Genomic DNA, 21,608 nt, shown 5'->3' with positions numbered 1-21,608 from the left:
AAGTTAGGGTTTGTTTTTATATTTAATTAAATATCACGGTAATATAATTTGTAAAGGTGTTTTAAACAATTTCCTGGCTCTTTTATATTCAAAAGTACAGTTTGGTAACCAGTTTCAGATATCTATGAGTGTGCATCCAGAGGCTTCGGAGGCTACTGAATGCTCTTCTGAGACTTCCAATTCTACATCTTTACATTAGAGAAAGATGCTTTTGCTATTTGCCTCTTTAGGCATTAGATTCATGAGGTAAGTTGTCTTATTAGTCATTCCATGTTGCCCATAATCGCACACTCAAAAATATTACAGGAAGGGAGGTGTAAAGGTTTGTGATGTGTGGGTGTGTGAGTTTTTGTAGGATTTGGTATTTTTTATCACTTCACTAATTTATGAAGTTAGCTTATAAAAAACATGTACTTATTACTGATATCCAAAAGTTTATGTGAAAGTCAGTGGATGTACATGAACATATATGATGGAGGTGAGATGACGTTAGACAGGCAATAAAATTACATTTATGGTTAATATAAGACGAGATCTGAATTCAGCCCTAGCATTCGTAACAGCTTGTAACACACATCATCCAGAGGGTTTTTCCTTCTGTTATTTTGCTGTATGGGGAGAAAAAGGGCTCGGCACTCGATTCTTACCTTATCAGAGGAAATTAAGTTTGTTTTGTTCCTGTGCTGCCAATGAATAAACTAAGCAAAATGATACTTCAGGCAAGCAGGGGAAATATAAACCACAACCAAGAGAAGAAAGGGGGTTGTCCTATTTTTATAGCAAGACTATTGTGCAACTAGGAAACAGGCCTTGGACACTGGAAATGAGATTTGACTTCCATGTGCTCAGGCAGAAGTTTCAGTTAATTATATCTCCCTCACCCCACCCTGCAGCAATTTCTCAGCAGCCAGTTCAGTAGAAGGGGTTCATGCCACACAGTCACAAAAACGTTTCCTAACTACCAGGGACATTTTGTTCTAGGTAGAGTGATTGATCCCTGACAAATCACCACCCAGAATTGGCATTGGAGGACTTGTTATTAAAGGCATGGACTGATGAGTCTTCTACATAGATCACCCTTCACAGGTTTTCCTGGCAGAGCCATTGCTGGCTGCTGATTATTGGGGATCAGCATGATGGAAGTTGCCGTCCAATAAGTTAGCTTTGGGGTGTAAACTTTCAAAGATAACAGTGAATGTCACCCACATTTTCCTAGGAATACACCCCACTGACTGAACATAATAGCACCTACTTTTGAATAAGAATTAGGACTGCAAGGTAAATGTGGATGAAGATAGTGTCAGAGGAATGATTTGGGGTTCCAACTTGAATTGGGATTGCACAAGAATAAATAAAAATGAAGCCCAGATAGCTGTGGGGAAAGAAGAAATATTTATTTCTAAAAGCAAACTGTTTGCTTTTAGGGGTAGCTGCAGAGAATGGGATACAGTAGCAGACGTTTATAGGAGGGACTTGTCCAGGGTGAGGAAATGTGCTGATTCTAGAGTCATACTTGATGTGTGTGTGTGTGTGTGTGTGTGTGTGCGTGCGTGTGTGTTTATGTATTCTCGTGAGCATGCTGTAAGACTTAATTTAATCAACTCTATTGTGTTTGCAGACCTTATCCTTTGATATGTACAGGTGAAACTCGAAAAATTAGAATATCATGCAAAAGTTCATTTATTTCAGTAACGCAACTTAAAAGGCGAAACTAATATATGAGATAGACTCATTACATGCAAAGCAAAATAGTTCAAGCCATGATTTGTCATAATTGAGATGATTATGGCTTACAGCTCATGAAAACCCCAAATCCACTTTTGCACGATATTCTAATTTTTTGAGTTTCACCTGTAGATTAGGTCTGGGTAACTTATTTGGAAGTTTGAGGAAGTTTGAGTAAAGGACTTTCCCCTGTTTGCTTTTTTTACTTGATTAATTTAGTTTCAGCTTGACTGTCAGTTAACTAGTGGAGACACTGATTCTCAGACCATTGTGGATTCTGTTAAGGTTTTAAGGGAAAATGGAAACAGGATAAATAATAAAATATATTAGGATATAAAACTTCTCACAAGAGCTAATACAGGAAGCTGAATCATCTTTCAAACTACAGTTACTGAGATTTGAGATGCATAATCTTTTAGTGAAATCTCAGAATTTCTGCTTTACCCTAGAACTGGTTGGAATAAAAGAAAGGGGTTCTATTCTTCCTTTGTGGACCTGCTGTCCAGTTGAGTGCCTTGTTTTCAAATCAAGAAAGGAAGGAAGGAAGGAAGGAAGGAAGGAAGGAAGGAAGGAAGGAAGGAAGGAGACAACATGAGCAAGAAGGGGAACTCAGACTGCCTATTCTGTCCTTTTAAACTGCAAGCATCCTGACACAAGGCATGAATTAAAAGCATCTGGATGAGATAAATGAGATAAGATGGTGAGATATAGATATTTTCTAATGGTTCCCTGGTGCTCTTTTCTAGGACTATCACCTCTATTTGTGGTAAAATTCCTAAGGTTTTAATAGCTCCAATTATAGGAGCTAATAATTAAAGGTGTGCGAGTAATTTATTAGGAAGAGAAAGACAATTCAATGCACAAGACAAGGTTTATCCTTATGTCTTGCTAACTGTAGCAAGATTCCCTGCCAAACAACTTCAAAGATAATGTCTATATATTATTGCCTTTGTCTCATCCACAATCCATTGTAGAAGCTGTTTCAATTTTACAACAACAAAAATTTACAAAAATTTACAATAATTTCCCCCTTCCTCCAGCACAAGTCTTGCCATAAAGCCTATGATATTTCATTGATAAAATGGTGATGACTGATAATATGGTGAAGAAGGACATTTTGGCCTTTTCAGACTGTTGAAGATACTTCTGTTGCTGCACATTTTCTACCATGTCATTTTAACTTAGACTCTAAGGAGACAGCTGGATTTCTGACTTCTGCTAAGTGGCTGCTTGCATAATGCCTGACTGGTTTGGAAAGCACTGATGGGCTCTCTATATAGTTCCCTGCTTTCTTTTAAAGGGCACTTTTAAAAAATCTGTGTTTTTCAAATCTGTGTTTAAAAATCAGGTGGTGCTCCCTAAAGTGAATGCAAATCCAAGCAAGGGAGCCTGATTTTATCTTCTCTGTGTTTGTTCCTATCACAAATGAACACATTATAGAATCACTGCTGCTTCTGCTGAGAAAAATCAGCTTTACTTTATTCTGTTTTATTACTGGGAGATGGTGTAGGAAGTTAGCACCCACCCCTCTCCTAGAAAAATGAAATATCCTGGGAAATACTAAAAAGGTAGAATATTTCCACTAAAAAAAGTAGAAACTCAAGAGCAGAAACTCACCTCAGAAGCAGAAACTCACCCCCACCTTTGTTAATGGGTGGGCCATTAAGGCCTGGACCAGAGTAGTTTACATAATAAAGATCTTCAGGTAAAACTATAGCAATTGCTCAGAAGCTCTTTAAGGGCTTCATCATCCAGCAGGCTCAACCAAACCTGGAACTCAGGACATCCTACAGAGTTGCCCCTGCATGGCCTCATGGGAGTCTGACAACCAATCAGAATACAAACTCCAATTCAAATCCCAACAAAGGTTATAAAACTCACCCCTTCTTGACCTTCTCACCTTGAAGCATGTGATCATCTTTTCTTTTTCACTTTGGAGCTCCAAGCCATGCGGTCCTGATGTCCACCATTAAACCATCTTTCCAAATAGCCTTCATGTTTCCAGTGTCTTTTTCCCCACTTGGAACTGAACCCAGAAGGATATTTCTTCTAACAGTGGGAAGGAAGGAAGAAGTGCCATTTTGCTTACTTCTATGCTCCTGCCTACTTCATAGGCTCATTGGCTGCTTACTGCCTGTACTACCATTACTCCAAGCAATTTATGATTTGGGATATTTGTGTGAGATTGTGAAGAGACTGAGAATATACTGGAAGAGGTAACAGACATAAACAGTCAAGAAATGGCAAGCAGGTTCGTTGGCAGCTTAACTTAAAATGCTAAGTCAGGCCAGGTGACAAGAAACTTGGGAAGAAGCGTTTCAAATCAGAGATTCCCCCTTAATGAATTTCCTATAAATGAAGGTTGGAAATTCCTCTTTCAGTTTCCAAGATTCCATATTTACCACAAGAATAGCATGGAGGATACCTTACTAAAGGCTGCAAGGTGTCCAGAGCAGGGGTGGGATTCTACCGGTTCTGTCTGGCTCTACAGAACTGGTAACTCTGAAGAGCAGCAGACACAGAACTGGTTCTGTGTCTGTTGCTGTTTTGGCCCACCCACCTGCCCAGGCTCTTACCTGTCCTTTATTTCCTACTTTTTCAACTGCAGCTGTTTTGCGCGGCACAGCTGCATTTGAAAAAGCAGGAAAAAGGGCTTTTCCAACCGCTGTGCAACCGCATGCAGCGCTGCTCAGCTGTCCGGGATGCAACGCACAGCTCAGCAGGTCGTAAATTGCACTCGCACGATTCGCGCATGCCTGCGCAATGCACAGCAACAGGACTGGTAGTTATACCGGTTGGATCCCATCCCTGGTCTGGAGGGGGTACTCCCTCAAAAAAATCAAGATGGTAGATCCAATAGGCAGACTAACTTTGATCTCATTGTCATGCTGCCATCTTGATTCTCTCCCCCCAAACTCTGCAAGGACTCCTGAAAATGCATAGTAGATGGGCAATACCTTCCCACTTTAGCCTGCGTCCACTCACCTTGTGTTCAGCCTGTTAACCAAGCTGCTTTTTTGGACAGAAATGGAGCTGCATTCAGAAATAGCCTGAAAAAGCCCAAATGCAAAGAACATATTCATGCTGGCAATCTTTTTCTTGGATACCTTGAAAGGAGGCTAAGCACACCCCATTCCAGGCCCCTTCTATTCTCATCTAATCCTATTATCACACTACCAGGTTAACGTTAACAATTGGTTGCCCCCTTCCCCCCAGCAAAATATGATCAGCAGGGAGAGAAATGAATCTTTTCTTTACCAGCCTCCCTACTGAGGCTGCTTAGATCTTGGACAGCGGAGCAGCACAAGACAACACATACTTTTCTTCTGACTCAAGCATTATAGAAAGAATGTATATTAACATGGCCACGAGGAGCAACTCATAATATATGTCTGAATAGTTGCAAAAATATTTAGAATATTTCTGCAAAATAATAGAAAGGCTTTAATGTTAAAATGGCAGACCAGACTTTTAAACCAGGAAATTGTAGAGCTTGCCTTCTCAGTTCACATGTTAGCCTCAGTTCAAATATGTGGTCTATTTGATTATTTTGTTGAATCCAACTATTGTAATTTACAACCATGTCTTAATATGTAAACCTAGTTTCAAAATAAACATTGTCTGCATTACAACTTGAGAACACAAAGCCCCTGCGATGCCACAGTCTGTAAACTTCCTCTGGAAGGACTATGATCACAAAAGGAGTTCTATAACAAGGATGGAATAATATCACAGTGTCAAATTTGCAATCGGCTGAAGAATTTTTTCTACATTTAAACAATCATCTCTGCAGAAGATCCCTTAGACATTTTTTATTGATTATGTACCATGAAGTAATGCTTTATTCCTAGCAACCACATAAATAGTTCTTCTCTATGACTGTCTCTCTTTAACCTGATCTTTCAGGTCTTCCAATGATGTACCCATCACCACTGTTACCGAATCCATCCACCTTCCTGCCGGGCTTCTTCTTCTTCTTCTTCTTCTTCTTCTTCTTCTTCTTCTTCTTCTTCTTCTTCTTCTTCTTCTTCTTCTTCTTCTTCTTCTTCTTCTTCTTCTTCTTCTTCTTCTTCTTCTTCTTCTTCTTCTTCTTCTTCTTCTTCTTCTTCTTCTTCTTCTTTCTTCTTCTTCTTCTTCTTCTTCTTCTTCTTCTTCTTCTTCTTCTTCTTCTTCTTCTTCTTCTTCTTCTTTCTTCTTCTTCTTCTCTTCCTCCTCCTCCTCCCTCTCCCTCTCCCTCTCCCTTTTCTTCTTCTTCCTCTTCTTCTTCCTCTTCCTCCCCTTCCCCTCCCCCCCTCCTCCTACCTTTCCTAGCATTAGAGTCTTCTCCAGAAAGGTGGGTCTTTCCAGAATGTCCCATTAGACATCTGCTTATATTACTTCATATATTTAATCTTCCATTTGAATGTCTCCATTCAAGGTTAGTTCACTTAAAGTTATACTAAATAATTGCATAGTATCAGGTGTGTGATTAATTGCATTGCCTATGAGTGATGAATAATTTTTTAAATATTTTCTTTTTATCTTTTAATTTTTTTGTAAAATATAAAAATAATTAGACATTTCCCTCATATTGATGCTACCAAAATTTGCAGTCTGTGTTCTGAACAGAGCCACAGGAGGTGTGCTGGGGTGTAAGATTACTGTATCTCAAAGCAAAGATCAAGGGACAGGGACTCACATGCACATTTCTTTTGAAAGAAGCATTTTCTGATATCCACATCTTTGTGCCTCCCTGTAACATTATAGGGGTAGGCAATGGACATCTATGTCAACAAAATGATCCTCCTCCAATTCATTCTCCCTCTCCTTCTCCCCCCCTTCCCCCCCTCTCACACACACACATATGTTGGGGAACATTTTTTTTAAATAGAAAAGTAGTGCTTATTTTGATTATTTGGCCAAACAATGACTTTTTGTTACTGAAGCAAACTGAAGTTTCTAACCCTGTTAGAAACATGGTCTTAATTTAATTATTACTTATATTTTTATGAATTATAGGCTTCTTCTGTGTTGGAGACAATTTGGTCTATATACTCAGAGAAGAATGATTCAGAGATCAGAATGGAAATTCCATTTTTTTATTCTTTTGTGCTGAGTGATATGTACATTTTGCTGCAACCCCTTATTTTTTTTTATGACATCCTCTGTTATGATAATAAGAGTGGAAAGAAGGAGAAAAGCTACATTTATTCTTACATGTGCAGTTTGCTCACCAAGATATGATGCAATTAATAGTATTAACAGTATTACTGCATTCATTTCAGATTCTCAATGCCTTGTTGGCCAAATTTGGCTGTGCAAGGGGAACTCCAAGCACCTGATCTAGACTCTTTGGACTTTTTCACACCTCATCTTCGGACTTTACCCATGGATACTGATCAATGGATTCTTATTTGTTCTTCTCCTGTCGAATTCACTCATGTGGGTTCTTTCCTGTTATGTTGGAAACAGGAACAGGCAGAAGCAGAATAAAATGAAATGAGGTAGAGAGACACATAAAGCCAATGGCCATAGCTGTTATAGGAGTTATTCTTTTTTTTAAACAGCAAAAATATGTTAGTATACTGACACTGTTTTTAAAACAATAGTTTTCATTTTTAACACTGAGATTTAGAAAAAAAGACTGAAAAAAGAAATTGCAATCTATTGTAAAAATTCAGAATCCAAAAGCAACACCGGCCAATGAGTCATTGGAAAAACTTGTGAGCTGCAGTTGTTTGCGTGATTTCAAAGTCCTGACTCATTGCTTCAGTGTCTGCATTAAAAATGGCACGGAGGGTTTGTCTAGAATAGCAAGAGCATCTGAAACAGTAAGTTCTCAGGATCTATTCGGTTCTTCTTCCTTCTGGTAATAATTAAAATGACAATAGGAGCCAGCAAGTTCTCTGTTTCTGAGAACTTGTGAGGTACCTAGGAGAAAAAGAAGATTTGAGTTGGACCTGGCATAGAAACATAAAGTGAAGTGCTCACTCAAGGAGGCACAGTACAAGCAGTCATTTGCAAAGCAATGCATAACTGTGAGATCTTTTATGCTTTCCAGGGCGATCATTTTTCCAGAGTAACTGAAAATGGACTCTAGAATTCTGGGATGTTACTGGAGTTGTGAAAAGTGCTCAATTCTACAGGACCCCTGGTAGCTCTTCTTGGCAGTGGAACTCAGGAAGCTTTTGTTTTGCAAGTGTCAACATGCCTATTTCAGCTCTTTCTGTCTCATAATTTTCAGCCTTTCATACAAAATGAATATATTGCGATGTGGGAGCATATACAGTTTTCTGCACTCTTTTAACTTTTCTACATAAGGTATCTTGAAGAACAAACCTCTCTGCTATAGCCAGCTTTCAGTTTCTTGTATTCAGAATACTATTTCACATTGCGTGGACGTAGGTAATAGAACTCATACCACAAGATGGCTTTAATGGCAATTAGACAAATTTAGCGGACGATAACTGACGGTGACTGATGGGTGCCATGCATTACCTAGATCAGAGCTAGGTAACAGTAAGAGAATGATATTGGTTTCCTGTATTGTCTGTGGGATTTTTAAAAGACTCTGGTTGGCTATTAGATGAGATAAGGTTTGGTTTAATCTTATATGACTCTTTTTATATCCTTATGCCATCACCTGTGATGACTGGGAGGTGAAAATGCAGGTTTTCTCCTCTGCTCTCATTTCCAGTAGTTCTCTTCTTGTTTCTGGCAATAATTAGGATAATGATAGCAACCAGTAGTTTGAAACCGAGAAAGCCAGCCACCAGGAAGGTGAGATTGACTCCAGCATTTGAAGAAAAGCTTTGAAAAAACACAAATACAATATATCTGAATTAGATAACGTAGAATGAAAATGTTTATTTAAAAAGGGGACTTTGGGTATTGTTTGGCGAAGACTAAAGCTCAGTCACAGAGCACTTGCTTTCCAAGAAGAAATCCTAGGTTCAATTTCTAAATTATCCGGATTAAAACTTAGAAATGGAAGTTGCAGTGAATCCTTGCTGTTCAAAAAAGACAACCAGCATCAGATGTTACTGAACTCAGAACATTTTTCACTACCTTTAAGCAGTGCTTTCTAGGAAAACTGATAGTAGAGATTATTGGTGTGAAGTGAGTGGACTATGTGGGCTTCTTACTTTGCATTCCCAACTGGTTTTTGTCACCTTTGCCATCTTCACCCTTTGATTTGTCTATATTGCATCTTTTTCTTGTTTTTAACATTTTTATTTATAATTGCCCAGAGTATTTTGAAATTGGGCTGTATATATATATATATATATTGAAAATATTAATGTGAATAATAGTTCACCAACGTTTTCTTCTCTTTCTCTGGAATTTCTGGTTCCACATTAATTGGACACACAGAAAGTGTCAATATAGGTTGGGATGTGAATTTGCAGGAGAGCCTGATTTTCAGTTTAGCCATTATACCCCCATACAGAAAGATATCTCCACAAATCTAAATTGTGCAGTATAATGTTTGTCCCATTTGACCAAACAGTTTTGGTTTAGTTATGAAACTCACTGATTTTTCAAACCCACTACCAGGTTGAATGGGGATTGCTGCTCTATCAAGGGGGAAATCACTTATGAATTCCCTCAACGATAACTTCTCATTCTCTGCAGGGTGTCTATGGGCTGCTGGGGTGTCAAAAAGGTGAAGAGGGCAGCTGTGACCGTACTATTGAAGCCTCCTCTCTTATTGCATGTAAAAACAGGATAACTCTCTGATTATATAGTCTGAACTGCTACCTTACCTTTTTGGATCCTTCTGCAGATTTTCCTATCCTGTCCTATTTATTTTAGAATATGCATGCAGTTAATGCTAAGAATACTCAAAGTTAGAGAATGTGCTTTGGAGATATGAATGTCTATATTTATTTTACATTTGTCTTCAATCTGGCTGGGGAATTCTGGGAGTTGAAGTCCATACATCTTAAAATTGCCAAGGTTGAGAAAAACTGGTTTAGAGCAATGAGGCGCTTTCTTTTTCCTTGATGTGTACCAAAATCGACCCCAATTTTTCTTAGTTTAATGTTATTTCTGGCTGAAATTTTAAAAAATGTCAGTAGACCAGAAAGTTATAATTGGGCTTCCCCCAGTCAAATATGGTCTCACAGAGGGTAAAAAAGGGGGGCGGCAGCCTCTGTGCAATCTGTGCTATGCTTTGGGGGTGATTTGTATGCACAATTTAAATAAAAAGGGGCTTTGGTCATGGCTCTTACTTAACATTTCTTATTTTCTTTCTTGTTGAAAGTCTGGTTGTCAACCCTGATCATGGCTGAGGCCATCTTGGAGGCTTCAGGGTAGCCACACAACCCTGGGGGGAAATAGTTAGATGGGGTTTTGTAGCCAAAACAGTAAAGCTTTCCTGTGGGAACCAAGGGCATTCTCACAGGTGACTGGCCAGAGGAGAGTGAAGTAACCAAGCAACCAGCCAGCTCCTGGATTGGACAGCATGACCAGTGACTGGGAGGGGGGAAACTTTTACTTTTAATTAGGTGAACGCTGTGGGAACTTTTAGAGTTGGCTTTCACCAGTTGTGCCAATATGATATACCCAATAAAACTGTTCTTTGAGGAATTTGCCTGCCTTGGAGTTATAATTTCTATGGGTGCATTACTTGGAACACTGACACTTGTGATGATTTCCAACAATGTGGAGCAGTGGGGGCAAAAAACCCCAAAGTGCCCCATGCCGCATATATACCACAATATTTTTAAAGCTCTTTCTTCCAGATAGGGCTTCACAGTAGGGACCAATTCCCACTGGGGAAAAAATAGCTTAAAAAAAAAACCCTGAAGCGAAAGGCACCATCCAGTGTCTGTTTCAAAACCTACAACAAAGCAAGAGCCTCACTTTCTGTGTCACTCCGATCCACTGTAATGCAAATCAGACCACTGTGAAATTCTTTCTGATATTTAATTAAATCCCTCCTTTCACTAATCCAAGCCTATTAATGTTGAATTGCACACTCTGCTGCAGAATGAATAAAAAAAGTACATATAGTCTTACCCAGAGATGCTGTGAAGGATTCTGGGTGTCTCTTGTACATTAGAATTCTCTATATCTGGTGGCAAAAATGGCAATAGTACATAATTAAGTCAATAAGAATAAATATAATAAACATACCATTGAGCAAGATTAATTATTATAAATAGTGGATTCAATTCAGTTCAACTGAAAGCGAAGAGGTGCTGAAGAAGAAATTCCCCAGGCCTCCCATCTTCGGAACTGGACATCCCCTTGGCCTCTACTTCTCCATCCTGAAATGTACATAAAGATTCCCAAACTCCCACTCCTTTCTTCTCTTTGCAGCTTACCAGACATTCTAGCTTTTTCTTTCTCTTTTCATTCCTCTCTTTGCATAACACAGGGGTGGGGAACTATGGCCCTTTTATGACTTGTGGACTTCAATTCCCAGAATTCTTGAGCCAAACATGCTGGCTCAGGAATTCTGGGAGTTGAAGTCCAAAAGTCACAAACGGCCTATAGGTGCTTTTTCAAGAGGCAACTGGATTTTCTGGTTTTTCTTTGAAGATGTTTAGCTTCTCACCCAAGAAGCTTCTTCAGATCTTGGCTGACAAGCAAAACATCTTCAAAGAAAAACCAAAAAGCCCAGTAGCCTCTTGTAAAAGCACCTTTGGGACAACCATGACCTGGATGTCTGAGAATCTCCATACACATAAAGTGGCCATAGTTTTCACCTCTGGCGCAACAGGTTAAAGCTTCATTGAAATCAGGGTTTGTAACCACAAATCCAATTATTTTGAAGATGACACAGAACAGGTTTAGGACTAAAGACTTACTTGTCAGAACATTCACCTTGACCTTCTGCAGGGTCTTCACAGTCCCCAAGAAATTTGTCATACACTGATACCAACCAGCATCCTGTTTCTGGAGTGGGTTGATGGTTACCATGAGCACCCCTTCCTGGATATTGTCAGCAATGGCAGTGGTGCCATTTCTTCGCTTGAGGAAGGGCAGCCAAAAACGTCGGGCACTGACAACATGCTGGCATGTTGCCTCACTTATGTGCTTACACCAACTTTTCTCTCTCCATTGGTTTTTCTGAGGACTATAGGAGCAATTGATGGAAATGGGTCCTCCTTCAACACCGGAAACCTCTGTAATTATCTCAGCTGTAGACACTTGTTGAAAAGAAAGAAAAATCTTCTATTTTTGCACAGAGGGGCAATTAGCCTGCAAGGCTTGAATTGCATTATTCACAGTCTCGTATAGATCCATACATCTAGAATAGTAATGTGTTCTAGTTCCCTCCATCAACAATTACTATACTAAAATTCTTTCTGATCTCCCTTTTACTAGTCCCCCCCCGCTTTCCTCTCCTTTTGAATATTCTTTTTTCTCCCAATAATATTCTAAGCATCCAACCAAGTCATCTGTGGTCCATGAAATCTGATGGCAAAATAAATTTTCATTTTAATATTAATATGTAGAAAAAAAGGCATTGAAAGTGATTCTTTTTATTCTGCCCTAACATGATTCACATCTTAATCGTTTTTCCATAGCTTTATCACTTATATTTGAAATTATAAAAAAAATTAAGTCTGTCCAGCTGGAGGGACATGTTAATCACTTAGCAGAATTCTTACTGAGTTGAGATACATCATAATTAAAAAAAAAACCTGTTTAAAAAATGTCATGAGCAGAAAGCCCTTCCAGTTCCTACTGGACTCTTTCATACAATCCATTGAACAATAACGTATAGCCAATTAATTATATCACCAATACAGAAAGGCAATTTCCTACCTGACAAGTAGACCAGGAAGATGAGATACAAAAGCTTTTTCATGTTTCTGTGGGAAATCAAGAGGTGCTAATTAAAACAGAAAAGAGAGACTTGTAACCAGACAAATACTTTGCTTTACTAGAGACAAGGGTTGAAGAAGAGGAACTTAAGTTGCTCCCTGTTGTAGATTAAGCAATGCCCAACCCAAAAAAAGTCTGGCATTTGCTAAAAATGTGAACATCAGCAGTGATGAGGGACTGCTATATCAGGGAAAGAAATCATGATGATCATCAAGGGTGTCTTCAGTGTTGACAGTCAACTACAAATCATTCACACTCAAATTTGGAGTCTCCCTGATGAATTGGTAATTTCTAATGATACAGCTTGCCACTAGGAATATTAACAGGCAGTCAAATGTGGCACAAACATACACTGGAATCCAGAGATTTAGAACACAATCTTATATTTGAAAAATAATTTTTGTAATATCAGGCCACTAAGACGTCTCCAGTGTCTTGCTGGCTACTGGCTGGCACTGTCTATATTAAGCCAAAAGAGATATTTGCACTTCTTTGTCTTTTTTTTTCTTAAAAACAAAAAATAAAAAATTCCTATTATGTGCAATGAGTGAGAACTCCTTCAGGGGAACTCTGGAATTGGTTTAACTACATTTTGGATGTAGGATCAAGTGAAGAGCTGGAAGTATTGAGGAACACAAAGATCCCCGGTGCTTACTCAGTTTGGACCTAATGCCAGCCCTGGATATAATGTTAGCAATTATATGTATTATGCTGAGTTCTCATGTTAAACCAGCATTTTGTACACTTTGATTAGAAATAAGCAGAATTAAAAGAGATCACTCATCTTACATAACAGCTTACTAAGCAAAGGTACTCAACTAAACTCACTGTCAGGACTTCGGTTCTGACTTGGTCAAGGCTGACTTAACCTTCCAACCTTCTGAGGTCAATAAAATAAGGACCCATATTGTTGGTTGCAATATGCTGACTCTGTAAACAGCTTAGAGAAGACTGTAAAGTACTATGAAGTGGTATATAAGTATGATTGGTATTTGTTTACATAGTTTCAAATTAGTGATCCTGTAGTACAGACTATAAAATCTAGTGGTATTGTAAGGCTACCACTGTTGCAACCAAAATCTTAAAAAATAATTCAATCTGCATACTTATAGATACTTTCTACAGGAATGAACATTGTTCTTTTTATACTGCATTTTCTTCTGACCTTATGCTTGTAATTCCTCCTCAATATGTGTATGTAAATGTCAGCTAGGGATGGACCGTCACTCCTCTGATGAAATGGACATCTGTTTACAAAACTTACGCTATAAGTTTATGCCACAGACTACACTACAACTACTATTTTGGAAATCAGTAAACTAAATAGATACTTGAGTGCCTTTTAAAATTTTGCTATGGTGGTTAAGCTTGGAAATTGGCTTATTGAGTCCAATTATTTCAGAACTTTGACAGAGCTCCAAATTCAGGCTAGATTAATTTCATCACTTGGCTTCTTTAGGGCACAACAAATCATATTGTGGAAAATATCTCAAATCATTCATCATACCTGCGACCTTAACAGTCACTTCCTATGTATATTTTGGTCTGTTTCCTTGGTCTTGGTTCCTCTTCTTTTACTCTCAGATCTGTACCTTCTGTTTGCATATTTAATAGCTCCTCCTGTCTGCTTCCAGTTGCAAGTTATTTTTATTCCTGTTACTCCTTACATTTTTTTCTTGTTTTCCACTTGCCATATCTAATAGTTTGGGGTATGTTGCAGGAGAAAGCCCTATATTTGCTAGTTCTTCAAAGAAATAAACTGAGAACATGCTTTATTATGGAAAATTATTCTGTACAACTTCCAATTAAAGATTTAAAAAAAAGCAAAAGAGAACCAGGCCTGAAAGCTTGCATGCAAATTCACAAGCACAGAGTCTAGGGCACAATCTTCCTGATACCCTGTGATGGCTGTATTTCAGTTTGAACTACAAGGATATTTTCTATTTCTGTATAAATTAACATGTTACAATAGTATAAAAGCCTATATTTTATGTTGTCCTCTTTTTTATTACCTGTTTTCTCTTGGGGAGGATAATGCTTATATGATTATCACTAACAGTGTCCATAGTCCGGGATTTAGGGCATCAATATCAGAGGAACCATTAAGATCCCCATAGTATATTGTATATACCAGGGGTCTCCAACCTGCAATCTTTTACTCTGTGAGAGGAGAGGATTTCCTTTTATAACTTCTGACTATAAAGAGTCTTCCCATCCTGCCTCTTTATGTCCTTTTTAAAGATATTCAGTGATCACAAGCTTTTATCTTTTTACCTCAGAGAAACATGGAAGTTGATTATCATGTAAATTGTTCTCACTGCTTTCCCTTATTTTCTCTCTTTCAGTTTTGCAATATTATTTTAGGACTCTGGTCCTCAGCATGTCTTCAGTGAATAAACTGCCCCATAAATGAAAAGTTGCCTTTGATTTGCATGTATTGAGTTCCAGCTAGAAAAGTTTATTTCTGACCTGTTAATTGGATATCCCCTCAGGTGGCATGGCTGGGAAAAGTGATTTTTCCCTATTCCTTTTCATCCTTGCAGATAGATAGATAGATAGATAGATAGATAGATAGATAGATAGATAGATAGATAGATATAGATAGATAGATAGATAGAGATAGATAGAGATAGATAGATAGATAGATAGATAGATAGATAGATAGATAGATAGATAGATGATAGATAGATAGAATTCTTTATTGGCCAAGTGTGATTGGACACACAAGGAATTTGCCTTGGTGCAAATACTTTCAGTATACATAAAAGAAAAGATACATTCGTCAAGAATCATCAGGTACAACACTTAATGATAGTCATAGGGTACAATAAGCAATCAAATCATACTAGGAAACAGTCCATATAAACTGCAAGGATACAAATGACAAAGTTACAGTCACAGTCACAATTGGGAGGTGATGGGTGATAAAGAATTGCAGCCTCCAGCATCACCTTCCAGGATGTTCTAGAGTATTCCCCAACCCTGCTTTGTAATTTGCTGAGGACAAAGAAGCAGCTTGAAAACTGGACATTCCTTCTACCCTAAGAGGGAACTTGGTGTCAGGGTTGGTTTGCATAATTCTGGATCCAGCCCTTTTTCCTATTTGGGTAATTTCCTATATCTCTTTCCAGACAATTTATATCAATATAGCTGTCTTCTTTTTCATTACACCAGCACTGTGAGATGATTGGGGAAAAGAATCGCTCCAAGAGAGCAATCAAACCAACCAGAGGGGCACCAAATATTGAACTGAAATTTAAGCAGCTCAGAAATATAAGGCAGCCTCATTAATCAGAGCAGAAAAATAGTTTTCACAAAATTAAGACTAACAATTGAATGAAGAATACTGTGTTGTGTTTTATATGTATGTATGTATGTATGTATGTATGTATGTATGTATGCATTCAGCTTTGTTCGGGTATTTTCCCACGTCATTGTAGTTGTGCTTTTAAAGTCGTAGCAACGTTTCGGCAGAATCTCATCTGCCAACATCAGGCTTCTGTATACTGTTCATCTGTGAGGGATGGTACAACTTTAAAAGCACAACTATAATGACATGGGAAAATACCCGAACAAAGCTGAATGCCATACATGTAAGTACCTGAAAACTTAAGAATATATATATATATATATATATATATATATATATATATATATATATATATATATATATATATATATATGTGGATCTTGTTGTTGGTTTTCCGCGTAAGATTCGAAGTATCTAGGCACGTTTCGATGAAGTCTCATTCATCATCTTCAGGCTTCTGTCTCCGGCTCTGTGCTTTTCAGAGTAATGTGAGATTGCAGCTGCTTCCTCCTTTTAACTGCCAGTGGGGTGGGACTTGATTGGGTGGGGGCTTGGCTGTGTTCTGATTGGGTGGGGTGTGTTCTCATTGGTAGGGGTTTGGTTGTGTTCTGATTGGTTGGGGGTTAGCATTGGTTGGAGCGTGTTCTGTTCAGGTGGGGCTTGGCTCCAATCAGAACACACCACCAATGAGAACACCCCCAATCAGAAACAAAGCCCCAATCAAGTCCCACCACTGGCAGTGGAGGCTGCATCTCATATGAAGCGAGCGGAGACGAAGCGATGAGACTATCAACGTGCTAGATCTTTGGAGAAACGACAACAAATCCACATAATCGAACTAGAAAACAAATATATATATATATATATATATATACATACATACATACATACATACATACTTGTTTTCTGAGGTTCCGGGTATTTGTATGTGGATCTTTGGTTGTTGGTTTTCTCCGCGTAAGATCGTATCTTGGCAACGTTTCGATGAAGTCTCATTCATCATCTTCAGGCTTCTGTCTTGGCTCTGTGCTTCTCAGAGTGATGTGAGATTGCAGCTGCTTCTTCCTTTTAACTGCTAGTGGGGGTGGGACTTGATTGGGTGGGGGCTTCGCTGCGTTCTGATTGGGTGGGGGGTGTTCTCATTGGTAGGGGGTTTGGCCGTGTTCTAATTGGCTGGAGGCGTGTTCTGTTCAGGTGGGGGCTTGGTTGTGCTCAGGTTAGTCTTGGTTGCTGGGGGATTTGAGTTGGTGAGCTGTGATCTTGCTGTTTGGCTTCGAGTTCGTGGTCATGCTGCATCTTCATAGTGGGTGTCGGTTTGCTTCATGTATGGCTCGGAGGGGTTTGAAGTGGGTAGTGATGCAGCTGCAGTGCGGCTTCTGGTCCATGGTCGTGTCTCATCTTCTGAGTGGGTGTGAGTCTGTTTTCTACATGGAAGTGTGGTGGTGGCATCTTGTGTGGCTCTCATGGGTGTGGGTCTGGTGTCATTCTTCATGTTGGGTACTCGTCTGTTCATGAGGGCGGGTTTCCAAATGGCTGGAAGGCAGGAGGTGTCATCTCGTTTATTCATGCTGTGTGCGTTTTTCTATCTCTATGGCTTCTCTGATTATTCTGCTGTTGAAGTGTTCGGTTTTGGCGATAGTTCTGGTATTTTTAAAGTCAATCTCATGTCCTGTGGCTTTGAGGTGTTGGACCAGGGAAGAAGACCCAGCACAGATCAATTCCCTAGCCGAGACACTCATCTCCAGAACAAAATGCTTAGCCGATGAACAACACCAAAAAACCGAACTACACACTCTCACCAACATACTAACAGCCAATGGATTCCAAAGAAAGAAGATTACCCACCTAATCCAAAAAGAAACCCCAACCAAAATCTAAGACAGAGAACAAGAAAACGGCAAAGCCCTCCTCCCATATATAAAAGGCACTACAGAGAAAATCAGCAAGATCTTCCAAAAACACAACATTAAAACAGCATTCTGCACAAACAGAAAAATATCCACCATCCTAAGAAACCCCAAAGACAAAATCGAATTAGAAAATGAAGGAGTATACGAAATCCCCTGCACTGCCTGCCCCACCACATACATTGGACAAACTAACAGAAGAATAAGTGCACGCATTGAAGAACATAAGAACTCAATCAAAAAAGAAGAAACGACCTCTTCCCTGGTCCAACACCTCAAAGCCACAGGACATGAGATTGACTTTAAAAATACCAGAACTATCGCCAAAACTGAACACTTCAACAGCAGAATAATCAGAGAAGCCATAGAGATAGAAAAACACCCACACAGCATGAATAAACGAGATGACACCTCCCGCCTTCCAGCCATTTGGAAACCCGCCCTCATGAACAGACAAGTACCCAACATGAAGAATGACACCAGACCCACACCCATGAGAGCCACACAAGATGCCACCACCACACTTCCATGTAGAAAACAGACTCACACCCACTCAGAAGATGAGACACGACCATGGACCAGAAGCCACACTGCAGCTGCATCACTACCCACTTCAAACCCCTCCGAGCCATACATGAAGCAAACCGACACCCACTATGAAGATGCAGCACGACCACGAACTCGAAGCCAAACAGCAAGATCACAGCTCACCCACTCAAATCCCCCAGCAACCAAGACTAACCTGAGCACAACCAAGCCCCCACCTGAACAGAACACGCCTCCAGCCAATCAGAACACGGCCAACCCCCAACCAATCAGAACACAGCCAAACCCCTACCAATGAGAACACACCCCCACCCAATCAGAACACAGCCAAGCCCCCACCCAATCAAGTCACACCCCACTAGCAGTTAAAAGGAAGAAGCAGCTGCAATCTCACATCACTCTGAGAAGCACAGAGCCGAAGACAGAAGCCTGAAGATGATGAATGAGACTTCATCGAAACGTTGCCTAGATACTTCGAATCTTACGCGGGAGAAAACCCGAACAACCAAAGATCCACATACATATATTCATATATACATATACACATATACATATACATACACACACACACACACACACACACACACACACACACACATACATACATACATACATACATACATACATACATACATACAAATACATACTTAAGTTTTCGCAGGTACTTACATGTATGGTATTCAGCTGTAGCAACATTTCGGCAGGATCTCATCTGCCATCATCAGGCTTCTGTATTGTGTCCGTACCATATCCTGAGTCACAGACGGACACAATACAGAAGCCTGATGATGGCAGATGAGATTCTGCCAAAACGTTGCTACAACTTTAAAAGCACAACTACAATGACATGGGAAAATACCCGAACAAAGCTGAATACCATATATATATATTCTTAATAATATAATATAATATAATAATATAAGTAATATAATAATATAATATACTTACTTTATTTTTATAATTATTTTACTTTTATAATAATATAAGTAATGATATATATATATATATCATTACTGACAATCAGTGTTAAAAGAAGTAAATTTGGAGGTTTGAGATTAGTTTTAAAATGTCTCATCAAGTTAAGGTGAAGTCTTACTGACTATTTATTATTATGGTTCATTGCACAGTCAGCCAGATGTTTAGACTGGATTTGTCATTTTTATCTACCTATTAAGTCCTTCCCAAGGACCTGGGATAGACAGACATTGTTATTTGATGGTGTTAAAGGTATCATTGTAGGATATAAGCTGTTCCAAATAAAGCTACCTTTTGCAACTGACTGATGGTGAATTTGTTAACCCCGATGGTGTTCAAGTGATGCTCCAGATGTTTTGGGATTGCACTCAGAGCACCTATTATTATTAATATTATTGCTTTCTTTTGTCATAGTTATTCTACTTCTATGTGCAGATCTTTGTATTTTGTGATTTTCTCCAGTTTTTCTCCTTCATTCTGCTGTCCCCGGGAACTGCAACGTCTATTATTCAGTCTTTTTAGCCTTTCTTATTAACAATTGTTAAGTCTGGGGTGTTATATGGCAGGTCTGGTGCTTTGTTTGAATTCCAAAGTCCCAGAGCACTTTAGCTGTTTTATTTTCTATTACTTTGTCTCTATCATGGCCCCACCAGTTCTTCAGATTTATAAATTCATCATTATTGCTACTTTTTCATCCCATTGTTTGTAGTCAGTCTGAGGCAGAGTTCTTTCTCTGCAGAGAAGCTACAGAAATAATGGAATACTAAGTTAGGTACTGCAAGATGATTGCACAAACAATGCCATGAAAAGGTAGCAACAATGGTGCATTGGAAAATTTGCAAGAAATACCATTTGCCTGAAAACAATAACGGCTGGGATGTTATCATTATCATTATTATCATTGTTATTGTTATTATTTACTTATACTATTTATATAGCTCCCCATTTCACAAAAAAGTGGTGCACAATAAAAACAATTGCAAAATCAAAATATTAAAAACAATATTAAAACAATTACAAATAACAAGACAGTAGAGAAAAACTGATGTTAAAATGATGCAGCCATTTTATTAGATCATCATTTCCTTGAGATCCCCCAAGCCTGCTGACACAGCCATGTTTTGAGGAACTTTCAGAACGTTTGGTTTTCTATTTGAAAATTGGTGGCTGAGAAGACTTCTCCCACAATATGCTTTTTGGAGGCTTCCTTTGTGACTTTTGGAGGGGATAGGATCAGAGGTGGTATTCATCAGGTTCTGACCAGTTCTGGAAAAACGGTAGCGGAAATTTTGAGTAGTTTGGAGAACCTGAAAATACCACAGAGGTGGTGACTGGAGATTTTACAGTATCCTTTTACAGTATCCTTCCCCTGCCATGCCCACCAAGCCACGCCCACAGAACCGGTAGTAAAAAAAAATTGAATCCCACCATTGGATAGGATCATTGTGTGCCTCCAGGAGCTGCATTGTTCTCTAGAAGTATTACAATTCATTTGCTAAGAGCATCTTTGAAGTTTTGCAACATTTTCCTTCCATCTTTCTGTTTGACTAGGGCCAGGAGGAAAGTACTTCCAGATATAAGATTTTTTAGTGTCCTCTTCTTTTTCTGTTTTGACAAACAAGGTAATGGTCAGCAATTACTCCTCCATAGGTTAATCTTCACTGCCCATTTACACTTATTTTAAAAAGTTGCACAGCCATGCAGTTGCATATGTATTCATTAGATACATTTGAAGGAACATGAAACACTATCTTCCATTTGAAGCAAACAAACAAACACTGGTTATAAATGAGCAAAGGAAAAGTAAGCAGATTTCTCCTTTTACTGCAGCACTACATTTGTGGCTTATAGAATGTGTTTCCATGATTCGGAAATGATAAGTCATATTTTACTTTCCAAACACTGCTTGATTTACCTGAAATTATAATGACTGTGGGGGTGTTTTGTGTTCTTGGTGGAGAAGAGAGGGGTGGTAGCATAGGATTGTCTTATAAATGTAGTAGACATTGGCATTGTATTGATTAATATGTGACCACGGAGCAATAATCAAGGGTTTAAATATTGCCAGTATAACAGTGGTGTTTATTTAATTTACCTTTGAAAATTAAAAAGGCAGGAATAACAGACTTTGCAAAGCTTATAACTGTCAGATGAAAAAGTAGGAAGAGTTTGCACAGTCAATTTAAGAACAGAGTCACAGACTCTAGAGGGCAGACAAAGATTGGAAATCAGTAACAGCACCAAGGATGAAGTTAAAGTTGCAAATGATGGCAGGTAATATGAAGAAAGTCAGAAGAAGAACTTGTTGTTTTAAAGCAAGTTCC

General features: G+C 38.8%; 1 protein-coding gene across 1 annotated transcript; it reads right to left on the bottom strand.

Moving 5' to 3' along the window:
- Nucleotides 1-6,790: 6,790 nt before the first annotated feature.
- LOC113449050 (triggering receptor expressed on myeloid cells 2-like) lies at nucleotides 6,791-12,631 on the bottom strand. The gene is made up of 5 exons (XM_026719992.2): nucleotides 12,487-12,631; nucleotides 11,523-11,864; nucleotides 10,729-10,783; nucleotides 8,348-8,514; nucleotides 6,791-7,635 (listed from the first exon to the last, which is right to left on the bottom strand). The coding sequence occupies exons 1-5, from the start codon at nucleotides 12,527-12,529 to the stop codon at nucleotides 7,544-7,546; spliced, it is 699 nt and encodes a 232-aa protein (XP_026575777.1). The 5' UTR covers nucleotides 12,530-12,631; the 3' UTR covers nucleotides 6,791-7,543.
- Nucleotides 12,632-21,608: the final 8,977 nt, after the last annotated feature.

Source organism: Pseudonaja textilis, chromosome 3 (genome assembly GCF_049901715.1).
Source record: "Pseudonaja textilis isolate UNSWEBS1 chromosome 3, rPseTex1.2, whole genome shotgun sequence".
NCBI classification, from domain to species: Eukaryota; Metazoa; Chordata; class Lepidosauria; order Squamata; family Elapidae; genus Pseudonaja; species Pseudonaja textilis.
The sequence above is the reverse complement of the archived record's forward strand: the minus strand, read 5'-3'. Positions and strand labels throughout refer to the sequence as shown.

Excerpts from the sequence above, each read along its gene's own strand:
- LOC113449050 (XM_026719992.2), bottom strand. The coding sequence starts at position 12,529 with ATGAAAAAGCTTTTGTATCTCATCTTCCTGGTCTACTTGTCAG. Across the intron at positions 10,784-11,522 it reads CAAGGTGAATGTTCTGACAA|ATATAGAGAATTCTAATGTA; the intron begins GTAAGTCTTTAG and ends TTTTGCCACCAG. Across the intron at positions 7,636-8,347 it reads TCACCTCCCAGTCATCACAG|GTACCTCACAAGTTCTCAGA; the intron begins GTGATGGCATAA and ends TTTTTCTCCTAG.